This window comes from Rutilus rutilus, assembly GCF_951802725.1.
Source record: "Rutilus rutilus genome assembly, chromosome: 8".
In the NCBI taxonomy this organism is placed as follows: domain Eukaryota; kingdom Metazoa; phylum Chordata; class Actinopteri; order Cypriniformes; family Leuciscidae; genus Rutilus; species Rutilus rutilus.
Genome location: NC_140222.1, coordinates 2,317,930 through 2,332,588, shown reverse-complemented (window position 1 = coordinate 2,332,588; position 14,659 = coordinate 2,317,930). Strand labels below are relative to the sequence as shown.

At 38.2% G+C, this 14,659-nt stretch overlaps 1 protein-coding gene across 1 annotated transcript; it reads left to right on the top strand.

Annotated features, from left to right (window-relative positions):
• Positions 1-856: 856 nt before the first annotated feature.
• Positions 857-13,953, top strand: LOC311295730 (uncharacterized protein). Its single transcript, XM_084417233.1, has 4 exons — positions 857-990; positions 1,314-1,361; positions 1,607-1,849; positions 10,898-13,953. The coding sequence occupies exon 4, from the start codon at positions 10,903-10,905 to the stop codon at positions 11,878-11,880; it is 978 nt and encodes a 325-aa protein (XP_084273359.1). The 5' UTR covers positions 857-990; positions 1,314-1,361; positions 1,607-1,849; positions 10,898-10,902; the 3' UTR covers positions 11,881-13,953.
• Positions 13,954-14,659: the final 706 nt, after the last annotated feature.

Sequence of the window (14,659 nt, the reverse complement as noted above, 5' to 3'; positions counted from 1 at the left end):
AAAATGTAAAACTACTTGCATCATGTTTAGTGCAATGTCATTTTGAGTAAGCATGCATTTCTTGGATGTCTGATCTGTTTTGTGTATGGTTGGATAAGTTACAGAAATCTCTAAATAAATTTATACGATTTTGGGTTTGAGTAGTTTTTCACATGTTGATGATCCCATTTTAGGGATTCATTGATTTCCCATTGATTTATTTTATTTATTTCCCCAGCCAAAAAATAAATACAATTTCTTACTGATCCCAAACTTTTGAATGGTAGTGATTAATATTACAAAAGATTTATATTTCTGTTCTTTGTAACTTTCTATTAATCAAAGAATCCTGAAAAAAATTTTTTTGCATCAAATCCTCATATTAGAGTGATTTCTGAAGGATCATGTGACACTGAAGACTGGAGTAATGATGCTAAAATTCAGCTTTGGTCTCAGGAACAAATTATACTTTTCTTTTTTTTTAATTGTGATAACATTTCACAACATTACTGTTTTTTTTTAAATGCAGCCTTGGCGAGCAGGAGAGGCTTTTAAAAACATGCCTGAAAAGTTGAATAAGGCCACTGGGAATGGCATCAAATACTACAACAAACTCTTTAGTAGTTACAGGGATCTTATAATGATTAAGGAATTAACAGTAAAGAGATGTTCATTATTCTTAAATAACTGTCTGACCAAAATTATACCGTTATTGTACAAGTTTCTGTAAAAAAAAAATATATATTTTTAAATGTAATATATTTTTTTGTTCCAAATCCCAGAGTTGAGTGGAGAAAATGTATGCTTAAAAATGAGTTTTTGATAATCTATCATTTATTTCGTCTCGTGGTGATGACGTCACCACTTTCGCGGTCGCGCGTCTTCTGAGTCTTTTGAGGTAAACAGTTCACACGTTAAATCTCGTAACTGCACTATAAAGTTTACTCAACATTTTACGGGGTCTTTTCAGAAAGGTTTTCATCGTGTGTCTTTCTTTTCCCATACAAAACGGTAAGATGTTAGCGAACTTCTTTGTTGTTATGAAGTTATTAGGGAATCGGATTCATGTGGACAAATTACAAGGGTTGAAAATGTCATCAGCGGCTGTCTTTATATTTACATTTATATTACTGTTGTAATATTTTACTGTATCATTCTTGTATTCTCTATATTCTTGTTGAATTAGTATTGATAGTCTATGGCTCATCACTATTATCAGAGCAGCTGAAAAGCCTCTTTATTTCATGTCAATAGATCCTGTTTTCTCCTCATTCATTATGCTGATGTCTTCAGATCTGTAAATTCACACATTAAGCTAATTTTATTGTCAACAGATTTGAGCAAACGACACGATCAGCTATTGTGACATCTACAAGATATAGGTAAGTTTCATAATGGCTTTTATTTCAATAATCTGTGATGAACCATGTTTCATATGCAACTCAATAAACAAAAAAAAGTTGAGTTAACTGTATTGGTGCGCCATTTGTTTCTTGCAAACCTGTAAATATATTTTTATGTTTTAATCTTTTTTTTTTATTCTTAATTTTTTATAATGTGACCATAAATACTTAAAGTGGGTGGACTATTTTTTTTTAACTCAGTAAGTGATTTCTTCTTGATTTAGTCAGATCTGCTCCTCCTCCTTCAATGAAGCTCCTCCTCCTTCTGTGAAGCCCCTCCTCTGTCAGTGAAGCCCCTCCCACTGCAATTCACCAATAAATGCTGGAATATTCCCATCAGCTACAAGTGAAGACGAGCATCAAACCATCAGGAAGAGCTGAAATCTGCAAAGACAGAGTTTATTGAAGGACAGTGAGAACATGAGAGATCCAGAACACTGCAGAATGAAACACACTGAAGAACAAAGGTTGGTGTTTATTCCTGATTCTTCATTAGTGAGGCTGAAGAACATTAAAGGGCACCTATTATGTTATTTTGAAAATGACCTTTCATGTAGTGTGTAACATAGATCTAAGTGAACAAAAACATCCTGCAAAGTTTTATATATGAAAGTTCACGGTAAAAAAAGTTATTGTCTCTCAAAAGTAGGAGTCGACTCTGAGTCAATTTAATGAATCGTTTTTCCAATGAGTCATTTTCCTTTTTGTTGTGACGTCAAGACGAAAAATTATCAAATTGGCCGCGCCCACTCACTGCGCGCGCAGACACCAGGGAAAACTTGAAAACATCATGGCCCTGTCCCAAATGGCACACTCCGGACTTGTGGACCTCCTCAGAGTCCACACTTTGGTGACGTCATGTAGTGCAGACCTATAGGGCCCTTGGCGTGAGTCCACGAGGGCGCATTGAGAGGTATTTTTGGGACAGACTCGATCGTCACGCCGGAAATAACGGTCTGGTTGTTGTTGGACAGGAGAAACCACATTTTTGCGCTCCGACGTCTTATCTCCATGTCAACTACACAGCCTAATTCAGGGCTTAAAGTATTCCGGCATGAGGGCAGGTCCGGCCTCCAGCACAGGCAAAATGTATTTATCAGGCTGCAAATTACAGTCGGAGGCACTTTAATCTGACTTGAATAACACACCGGTCCCCTTCAACCTACCTGTCACCACTATTGCCACCCGCTGGAGAACTCGACTGTTATATATTTGTCCCGATTTTCCGCGCATTTGTGAAAAAAACTCGCCTTTCCCGCACTTCTTACGGTCCCTGAATGCATCTCACACGCAGCCTCGCTCTAACGTGCTTCTCTCGGAAACCAAAACAATGACTACATGGATGCTGTAGCTAGTGTTAATGGCTTATTTACAACTTTAAACATCTAAAAGAAGAGGTGATGGGCGCAGGGCAGGTGGAAGACAGGCCTGTTGTTGTGGATTATGCAAAAGAAGTTTTGCAAAATGGACGCTAATGATCGACCAGACGAGTCATCGGATAAAGAGGCGAAGAGCAGCAAGTTCTACGACTGATCCACAGTGAGTGTAGAGTTTTGCTTATTCTGTGGAATAAAGTCGGGTGAACGGGGTCGCTGCGTCGCCGCGCTTATCACCGGCGCTAAAATAAGCACTAAAAGGCTCTGTTGCTCTCATGAATTCATTCGGAATTCATTCGGATCTGTCCATCCCCGGTACCCCACACGAGAGCACGCCAGATAACGCTACATGCCGTGCCAGATTTTCTTAAAAACGGCCAGATTTTCATCCTAGGTCTTAAATTTCATTTAGTCAGGTCTAAAAAAGTGTTTACCCTCGTTCACTTCCTGAAACGCTGGCCGCAGAAAGTTATTACAAAGTAGCAAAAAAGTATGGAGTTGTAGCCTACAAAGCGGAGCGCTGGATCAGGGGTCTCCAACACCTCGCTCGCGTGCTCCAGTCGCTCGTGGCTTGAAATGAGCTAGCTCGCCAGAGGCCGTTCACATATCGGATCTTTTGCACGCTCAAGTTTGTTCAAATGTAGGCGTGCGGCAAGCGCGCTCATAATTCAAGCGACGCGCTAATTTTTTTACCAGGCGTAACGAGATGAAAAAACTAAACTTTTCAGGATGCCGCAAACGCACCGCAGGTCATGTGACAGGAACCAACCAATCACCCCTTTCCATAACAACATTGAAAGCTCAGTCAACATGAAGGATGGGGGTGCACCCAAACACTAATAATAAGTATAAGCTAATGTGTAAATGTCAGTAATTTATCTTTTTTGACTCATTCTTTTTATAAAAAAAATATTTAAAGGCTGAAATATGAGGTTTATCTTTGTATAAAACCTTTTTTGTCAAAACTTTATTTGAACTTGTACATGTTAGTAGATAACATGTTGCAAGACACTGTAGTATTAGTACTTTTTGAACAGGATTCAGTGATAACCGTGATAACTTTGGTCACTTTAATCATCTCATCATTTCCTCTCTAGTTATGATCAACTATGATCAACTAAAATTAACAATAATTGTGTTTTTACAGTATAATATGCAAAAGTACAATTTTCTATAAAAAAAAATCTACCTCTCCCTCTCTCTCACACACACACACACACATCAGATAATCATAGATAGATAGATAGATAGATAGATAGATAGATAGATAGATAGATAGATACTCTAATGATCCCGAGGTAACTATCTATCTAACTTGGATAATGTGTCGTGTAGGTCTTAAATTTCAATCTTAATGGTCTTAAAATGTCTTAAAAAGGTCTTAAATTTGACTTACTGAAACCTGCAGAAACCCTGATTAACAAAACATGTATGAGACTTAATCCTTTATTTACTAGATAATTTTGAAAAATATTAACTTCACATTTTGGTCTATACTTGTATTTTACCTCCCATATATTAAGTGTTTGCACAAATTGGAGATAAATTGGGTCCAAATGTAGAGTAAATGTGTAATAAAAAATAAATATAGGCGTAGGCTACATTACCTATAAACAGTAGTCTATCTAAGTTTTTTTTTTCCTTTTAAAGTACCGGATCGATAAGGAGTATCGATAAGAGGAGTAGTATCGATAAATACTTAACAATGCCCATCCCTAACAGTGACAGTATCATAATACTTAGTTTGGGGTTGAACTGGAGTGACAGTCCTATAGACTGTGAAAAACTTGCTCTTCTACAGTATATGGGCTCTTCGACTTGCTCTTTGTGTAACCCGATTTGGCAAACCTCGTCAATAGAGGATGACCACTGTATTGTGTGTTTTAGGTTATCTTTGCCAATAAAATATTAAAATCTGAATTACATAACATTGTATTGGCTGTCAATCACGATGGGAGAGTAGACGAGTTACAGCATGCCCACCATATCTTGTGGGGGTTTTGCATTAAGCCATTTGTGGTGCCCTTACCACATTGTGCCTCATATACTGTAAATGTTAGACCCAGTGACAAGCTGGCATAAATGGCTTGCATAATACTAAGTAAGGAGGCCATAATATTTTTGACTCATGGCTGAAGTTAAGTTTCTCCAGCTCTCCCAAGGTTGGCAAAAAAATGAATCTAAAAATGCATCAGATTGATGCTTTTAAAATATGGAATTTTCAAAATGTTCTTCCCGGGGGATCATGCCCCGGACCCGCCTAAAGGGGTAATAGAAGGGCCAACAAAGACTGTTTTGTCTTCGCAAACTGTCAAAATTTCGTGTTGATAAGACTCTCATGACCCTTTTTTATAAATCATACATTGAGTCTGTTTTAACATTCTCTTTAATTTGCTGGTATGGTAGTCTCACTGTCAAGGCCAAAACTGCCCTCTCCAATATAGTGAAGGTCAGTAGTAAAATTATAGGTGTTCAGCAGAGTAGCCTTTCTGTCCTGTATGATAGACAGGTAGTTAGGAAGGCCAATGCAGTTATCCTTGATAGCTCCCACCCCCTTTATTCTGAGTTCCAGATATTGCCTTCCGGGTCTCGGTACAGATTACCTCCAGTGAAGAATAACAGATATAAGTATTCATTCGTCCCGAGAGCCATCTTGTTTATGAATTCAGCCCGGAGGAGTAGACAGACTATAACTATTAAATAGTGATGGGGTTATTATTATTATAATATGTATAGTATTGCTTGTTTTTGATGATGTTGTTGCCGAAATGGGGATGGTTATGGAAATGTGGCTATACTATGAATTGTCAGATGTTATTTTAACAAGGGCCTGTTACATTAATTATTTCTTATGTGTTTTTGTCTTGTATTTGTGCATCTGTGACTGTCCTGTGTTTATCTTGCTGCAAAACCAATTGCCCTATGGGGACAAATAAAGTCTAAAGGGGTAATATCCTTCTCACCTTTTTCACCCCTGACCCATTTTCATGCCTGAAACAGGCTTGGTAAAAGTCCTGGTTGAGCCACAGAAAGTTCAGGCTCAGGATTTTTTTTTTTTTCACTTTAAGCCCTGCTAATTTTACAGTTCTATATTTTGATATTGTGCATGCCACTGTTGGAAACTTCTTTTCCTTCATCAAAGCAAGGACGTTGCTGCAGTCATTCAAAAAATCTAAATCTAATACAGTATGCATTGTAGTTGTATACATTCCAAGGGGGAGGGATTACATAGAGGCGGAGACTCTGAACAAAGCATGCAAATGAAGTAGGAACACACCCTACTCTGAGATCACTACCAGTCCAATTGAATCAGCATAACTTATTCAAATGCTGATACTGGCCAGGAACTCTGGTTCCAAGAGCCATCCCAGAGCCATTAAAGACAAAAAGTCTCCCCTACAGCTAATCCAATCAACCTAACGATTCAACGAGCCAGGGGCTCCGAAAGCCATTTGGGCTCCAAAAGGTGAGAATCTCAGTGATCTGACTCATTTAAAACACTATAGAGAAAACAGGACTGGCCGGAAAGGAGACTCTTGCTGGAGACTCAATAATCATCTGATATCAGTCTACTAAACTTTATCAGTTTATATACTATTGCAGTGGAAAAACTAAATTAAACATTTAATACATTTGTAATCCTACACCACCTGGGCATTAGACAATAAATACATCATGCTTATTTAAATGATGTATACAGTTGTACATAATAATAATGTTCCATTTGAACTAAGATTACAATTTTAACACATAATGAAAATGTGCATGAGTGTCAGATGAATTTATACAATCAATAAATAATAAATAAATCAATAAGATCAATAAATAAAATAAAAATAAAGAAATTATTAAAATAACGATAGTAGCCATAATTTTCAACTTTGTCTTTTTAACTGCAGAAACAACAATAAATGCTAAACTGGAGAGGCAGTCTTTTTAGCTAAAAATGTTCACAGCATCCAAAAATCAAATTAGAACCGACTGAAAAGTTTTGAAATCACTTGTACCCGTATACCTGATCGAGAGAACAAATCCAGTCTTTCACTCTGTGTCCGTTGGAGTCTTTTGTGCGCGCGGATAAAATACATTCTAAAACACTTAACGTTAGAAACGTTTAACGTCTTAATCTCCTAAAATAGTTAAATTAAAATATCAAATTATATAAAGAAAACGCTTTACTAGAGGAGGAATGCATTGTATTCATATTCTGGGTTCATCTGCTTATCTGCACATGGTTTCTGAATAAAGTGCGTACTACTGTGTACATTAAGCCACGTTAAAGTGCCTTTTAAGCGTTTTAAAAGCTTTTTTCAAGCATTTTAGAATGTCCTGTGGAAAACCAACATGTTAACGTTGGCCGGCAGAAGTGCGATCTTGGTTTTCCTGATGCTAAATCCAGCCTTGGAGAATATCCTTTCTGATGGTGCACATCCACACTTTAGATTTTCTTATCCCAGACATTGTTAAAGATTTAAATCCTTGCCGCCGAGACGCTCCTCTGTCGGTCACAGATCGAAAGTGAAACCTAAATCTGTCACGGGGTGTTTGGATTTATTCACGCACGTAAAAAAATATTTATTAAAAGCTTCTTTTTTTGCACATTTTTATATACAGCATTATCATAATAGGCTGAATTAACGTATTGACCGCTAGTTCTATGTGAAATCAGACATTGAGCGCCCTCATATAGCCAAAGTGGCATGGTCCTCGTTTCATAACACCTCTGCGAAGATTCGACCGTGAGATCGGTAGTCGAATCAGGCTCCTCCAATTGAAGCATCGAATCTTCGACTATTCGGGGTCACCCCTAGTAAGACGTATCACTTCTGCCACTAAAGATTGCTTTATTAATAATCTTCCTGATCAGTTTCATCATCTCAGCATCCCAGATAGCTTAGAAGAACTAGATATTGCGACAGAAACGTTTAACTCTCTCTTTTCCAGCACTTTAGACACAGTTGCTTCGTTGCGATTAAAGAAGATTAAAGAAAATAGTCCAACGCCGTGGTACAACGAGCACACTCGGGCCCTTAAGAGAGCAGCCAGAGAGATGGTATTTCGCATTTCATGGAAGGAGAGCTTGATTGCATACAGAGAGGCTTTAAAAGCTGCTAGATCTGCTTATTTTTCAACCCTATTAGAAGAAAATATACATAATCCTAGGTATTTATTTGAAACAGTGGCTAAACTAACGAAAAATAAAGCTTCAACTCCAGAAGTTTCCAAGCAGCACAGCAGTAATGACTTTATGTACTACTTCACTTGTAAGATTGATAATATCAGGGAGAAAATTATAACTATGCAACCGTCTACTACAGTATCGCATCAGGCAGTGCATTGTAGTCTCCCTGAGGAAAATTTTATTCATTCGTTGCTATAGAAGAGGAAGAATTTACTAAACTCATTAAATCATCTAAATCTACAACATGTATGTTAGACCCTATACCGACTAAGCTACTGAAAGAAATACTTCCAGAGGTCATAGATCCTCTTCTTAATATCATTAATTCATCTTTGTCTCTAGGATATGTACCGAAAACTTTTAAGCTGGCTATGATTAAACCGCTCGTTAAAAAAACGCAACTTGATCCTACAGAATTAGTCAATTACAGGCCGATCTCGAATCTACCTTTTCTGTCAAAGATACTAGAAAAGGCAGTGTCTTCACAACTGTGTTCATTTTTAGAAAGAAATGATATCTGTGAGGATTTCCAGTCAGGATTTAGACCGTACCATAGTACTGAGACTGGTTCAGTATGGCGTACCACAAGGCTCAGTACTAGGACCGCTGCTGTTCACTCTGTACAAGCTACCCTCACTCACACACACACACACACACACACACACACACACACACACACACACACACACACACACACACACACACTCTGTACATGCTACCCACACACACACACACACACACACACACACAATCTGTACATGCTACCATTAGGAGATATCATTAGGAAGCATGGAATTAGTTTTCACTGTTATGCTGATGATACTCAGCTCTATATTTCTTCAAAACCTAACGAAACTTACTAATTCACAAAATTAACAGAATGCATAGCTGATATAAAAAACTGGATGACTCGTAATTTCGTACTACTTGTAGGGACCCCTAAAATAAATATGCCTTTTGTTTTGAAGTATTTTAAAATATTGAATATTTGTGCTTTTCATTTTCTGTTTTCACATTTCAATATCATTTCAATGTGATATAACCATATGTTTTTGTTTCATATCCAATGAGATAGCACTAAATGTAAATGTACTATTGCTGGCCAGTGATTGTTGAGCATGATTAGTTTGCGTCATAACGTGAGTTACGTGAAGGGGGAGGAGCATCGCACATGGCATGAAAAGACGGTAATTTGACTGCTTTTGAGAAGTGCGTCATTTTGGAGACTTAATATATTCTGTGTAATATAAGGCCCAAAGTGTAGAGAAACAACGTGTGGTTTATTTTGTTTTTGCTATTTGAAATGTTTTTTTTTTATTTCTGTTATCTTCTCCGTGATCTTTGAGTCATAGTGAGTCAAGACGTGCGTGATGAGGGCTTAACAGCTAGTGACATTCAAATTCATGGTCAATAACTGTGTCGAAGTTATTGGACGTTCATGGTGGAATTCGGAATTTTTCCGTGACTGGAAAGATTGTGTGGTTTGTTGTCATGGGATGTGGATCAACTGCATTCATCGCGTATCAGGACTGCTCGTGTGAAACTGTTCATATCGTAGGTGACTTCCCCCATTGCTTCTCTAAGTGAACTCATTTTCGGGACTGTTGAATGTGCGAGAGTACATTAAATTCGTCAGCTGTTAATGTGCACCAACGAACTGGGCCCCAATTGGCACAGAATGTACATAGTACTTACATCTACTGTGTTTACGGGAATACTCGACTTGGCATTTTGAAATATTTCTGTGTTTATTTGGCCGTTTAGGCGCGCAACCGGAGGCTACTGCTTGTCCGTGTTGCGCTCGGAGCGCGCGCACAGCATCCTGTCAGTATAATTCAGTTATCTTTCGCGACTTATCGCGCTTTTAATATTTCTTTTCGATATAAAGCACATTCTGCTCTTTTCTTTCTCTTTCATTCATGATTTGTTATTAATAACTTTAAACAGAATCATCAACTGAAATCTGCGTGGATTAAAAAATATGACACATTTATAGGACATAAAATTGTCTCTGCGCAAAAGTGTAAAAGGACAGCAAAGCGCCCGTTTCCATAAAAGGATATATTAAAGTTTATATAGCCTACTTTTACATTTTCGCTGCTGTTCTAAAATAGTTTTTGCCATTACCTTAAACAAGCTGCAGCTGCTTGACTCCCAGTGCAGGAGCTGTAACTATTAGATTACCACAGAAACGTAAGCGGTTAGTTGATTGCTGTGGTGACTCGTGACTCTCGCGAACAGCACTAAACACTCACTTTTGCCGGTACAACTTGAATATTATTATTATCATCATACACTTTTCATTAACTTCGGTAGGCTGTACAACAAGGGAATTGTAATTGGCTGGTTTTTCTGCAGAGATCTGAATGCAGGGAAATACACGGAAGTGAATTGCCATCATTAAGAAATGAGATCGCATTTATGTTTGAATCGAGATTGTGATTTTTTTTCGATTAATCGTGCAGCCCTAGTGGTAATAGATGAGAAATATACAGTTTTACACCAGCATGCTGATAATGTTTCTTTATTCGACAAAGCCACTAAAGCCTGAACCACTGCCTGAGGACGCCCGTACATCTCCCTCGCAAAAGCGTTTGCCTTCCCACGTGTAATTTTGCGTTTACTCGCAAATATCTCTGAGGTTTTGCGAATATCAAAAAGTTACACAAAAGAACACAAAAGCATTGAAATATTATTTCCTCACATTATAATATCCAATTATTAGGGGCTCTATAGATTTGTGCCTTTAATGAATAAATAAAAATAATGTCTAGTACATTAATGAACCCCTTTCATGGAAAATTCCAGGGACATAATGGATCAAAATCATCATAATCTTGTATAACAGATGTTTGAACAAAACTCAATACTTTCTGCCATTACATCTGTTTTTTTGTTTGTTTTTTTTTCACTACATAATTGTTATTTTATTGATTTACTGAGCACTTTAATTTCAGGCCCGATGGATGAAAATGAAGAAGTGAATGAAGTGGAGAAACATCAAAGAAGATCTCAGAAACCTTTCACTTGCACTCAGTGTGGAAAGAGTTTCACATACAAACAGAGTCTGAAGATTCACATGAGGATCCACACTGGAGAGAAACCGTTCACATGTGATCAGTGTGGGAAGAGTTTTAGACGTCAAGGACACCTTAAGTCTCACATGATCATCCACACTGGAGAGAAACCATTCACATGTGATCAGTGTGGGAAGAGTTTCACATACAAACAGAGTCTGAAGATTCACATGAGGATCCACACTGAAGAGAAACCGTTCACATGTGATCAGTGTGGGAAGAGTTTTACACAACAAGGAAACCTTCAGGAACACATGAAGATCCACACTGGAGAGAAACCATTCACATGTGATCAGTGTGGGAAGAGTTTTACACGACAAGGAAACCTTCAGGAACACATGATCATCCACACTGGAGAGAAACTGCACAAATGTGATAAATGTGGCAAAACATTTTTGAGAGCTTCAAACCTGAAGAGCCACATGACAGTTCATTCACAAGAGAAACCACATTCATGTTCTTTGTGTGGAAAGAGTTTTTCACGTCCGCAGGATTTAAAAGGACATCAAAAAATACACACTGGTGTAAAAAATTATATGTGCTTTGAGTGTGAGAAGACTTTTAGCACAGCTGAAGAGTTGAAACGGCACCAGAGGATCCACACTGGAGAGAAACCTTACAAGTGTTCACACTGCGACAAGAGATTCAGTCGGTCAGGATCCCTGAAATCACACGAGAGGATCCACACTGGAGAGAAACCCTTCACATGTGATCAGTGTGGGAAGAGTTTTACACAACAAGGACACCTTAAGTCTCACATGATCATCCACACTGGAGAGAAACCGTATCACTGCACTGCATGTGGGAAGAGCTTCACTCAATCATCTAATCTACACAGTCATACAAAAACTCACATTAAGTAGCTTATCTTCAGTTCCAGCACTTTCAAGTGTGATGCCACCTCTCTTTACTATTAGTTTGTCTTAACCAGCCTCAACCACGGCTGAAGCCAGTTATGAAGTCACCGAGGTCCAGACTTCAGTATATTTCCAAGGTGTATATAATAAAGCTTGTGAAATAATTCCCTAATATAGTATTAACTCTACTTTAGTGCTGCAAGGATATTGCACAGCTCCAAGATCTTCTCGTCTGAGCTCTGCGGTCTGTCGCCGCTCATCAACATCAGAATATTGAGATGACCAATCAAATTAAAGTAGACGGGCTTTATGTTCACAGAAGCTGCTGAGCGCATGTTCTAGCCTTCAGTTAACGGTCATGAAGTGTGAGATCAAATATAGCTAAACTAAACATTTCATATTTGACAGCTATTTTAGGATAGAAATGATAAGTGACCATAACGAAAATACGATTACGAAAATAATCAAGAAAACTGATGTATATGAATATCAGTTGAGCCTATGTTTACTTTCTTCACTGACACAGACAAAAATCAAAAGAATATCAGAGAAAGCTCAGCTTTAGGAGGGGAAGAGATAGGGGTGTGCCATATCATACCGTCCACGATAATACCGGTATAAATTTTTACATGATAAAAAAGTGTCATATCGCGATATCACTGATATAGCGACGCAATGACGTATGGCACATTACGTTCCCTAGCACGCACAACAACACCAGTCTGAGCGTGAGAGCAGCAAGTCAGCCTCCAATGACGACCAAATCAATCATTTTAAAACTTTCTCCAAGACGCAATTTTACCAACCGCGTGAGTGTTCAGCGGCGCCGCGTCTTCTCTCTCTCGCTCTCAAAATGGGTTGCACAAGTCAAGCGTCGATACCACACTCTTGTGTTTAGCAGTCAGGACATGACGGAATTGTCTTTTCTCACTTGCATCGTAACTAAAGTTTATAATTTTTTAAGTCTTATCAGTTTAAACATTTGCGATTTTAAACTATTCAGTACTCTCGCGCGCTCTCTGAGAGATGTTTACTCTGCGTGCATACATACAGTAAAGCCGTCTCACAAATCTCGCGAGTAAGAAAAGTTCTTTTTCGCGGATTATATCGCTTTAACGGGAAAAAACACGCAAAATTGTGTAAAAATTCCGGTCATGGTTAGTATATAAACAGTCGGTTATGTCTGAAATAAGCATAAAACCCGTGTGACAGTGTGACAGACAGTATAATGAAAACAGTAATGGATCCGGGCACTAGCTCTAAAAGTGACAGCAGCCATATGTGTCTGTCATTAATGTTGACGTCAAAACAGCAAAAGATAGCTTTCATTGTAAGGAATCAGAATGAATAGCCTATGTATTTAATTTAGTCAGGACTCAGGACTATCAGTGTTATTTTATATACAAATTCAGTTTCTGTAGTTTCTGAATAGACCTACCCAAAAACTTTTCTCTTTATTTGTATCTTTATTACTTTGTATATATTTTCTATATCGTCATAAATATCATTATCGCAAATATTCTTGAAATATCGTGATATAATTTTGAGGCTATATCGCCCACCCCTAGGAAGAGACAGACCATAGTAGAGAGACTGAGAGAAAAAGAAAGTGATGGAGATGAAGAGAGAGCAGATATTGACAAACAATCTACTGCCCACTGACATGATTTTAAAGCTATTACTATTTAAAGCTATTACTAAGCTATTACATTGTTTAGCCTTCATATGTCTTGAAATGCACATATGTAAATCAGAGAAATCAAAATTTTCTCGGGGGAGCGATTCTATAACTCTACAGCCCTGGCCACAACGATCGAAAGTATAAACAAAACATTGTCAAAATTTGTCACATTAAATAGTTTATCTTTAAGAACAGCAGTTTCTACTGTGAGATTCACATCAACTCGAAGATGCAGTTCCTTCCCAAAGAGCAATATCGCATATATAATGTTGCTTAATATAATGTATATGTTTAAAAGTACAACTGTTTTTTTTTTACTAACTGTTCTTGCTCAGGAAGCTGAAGAAGAGGCTGATTGAGATGCTTTGCTATCTTGTTAGTCAATAAAGAGAGAGTTCTGTCTGATTTGCTTCCAATTTGACTTTCTTTTTGTATTTTCTGCACCAAGTATTAAACTTTTATTGTCCATTTTTATTGTCTGCTTCTTCTTGCATCAAGAATAAATAATTTGATAATTTTACTTTAGTTACATCTAAAAGTCATGCTGAGTAGAAATACATAATCATGTTTCTCTTGGTCCCTTCAAAGTTGCATTGGATTTTCTCCTCAGCGTAAAGGTTAAGAGACCCATCTATCACTGGTTTACAAATGTTTGTAGAGTTAGTTACTAGAGTATATATAGGCTTTAATCTGTATCTCGCATCTTCACGAAAGTCAACGAGGCAGCCCTTGTGCCACTCCGGCAACACGGGGTTCGCATCCTGAACTATCTCAACGACTGGCTGATCCTAGTTCACTCTCGAGACCAGGTTTGCGAACACAGGGTCATGGTGCTCCGGCACGGCGCCCGTTTGGGCCTTCGGGTATGCTTGTATGCTTGGCTCTGCACCGTTTCTAGGCGTTGCTCAAGGACCAACACGTAGTAGTCCGTTCAGACAACACGCCGACAGTAGTGTATATCAACCAACAAGGTGGTCTACATTCCCGCCGTATGTCGCAACTCGCCCGCCATCTCCTCCTATGGAGTCAGAAGCATCTGAGGTCGCTTCAAGCCATTCTCATTCCGGGAGAGCTGAACCGTGCGGCCGACGAGCTCTCATGGGT

Excerpts from the sequence above, each read along its gene's own strand:
- LOC311295730 (XM_084417233.1), top strand. The coding sequence starts at position 10,903 with ATGGATGAAAATGAAGAAGTGAATGAAGTGGAGAAACATCAAAGAAGA.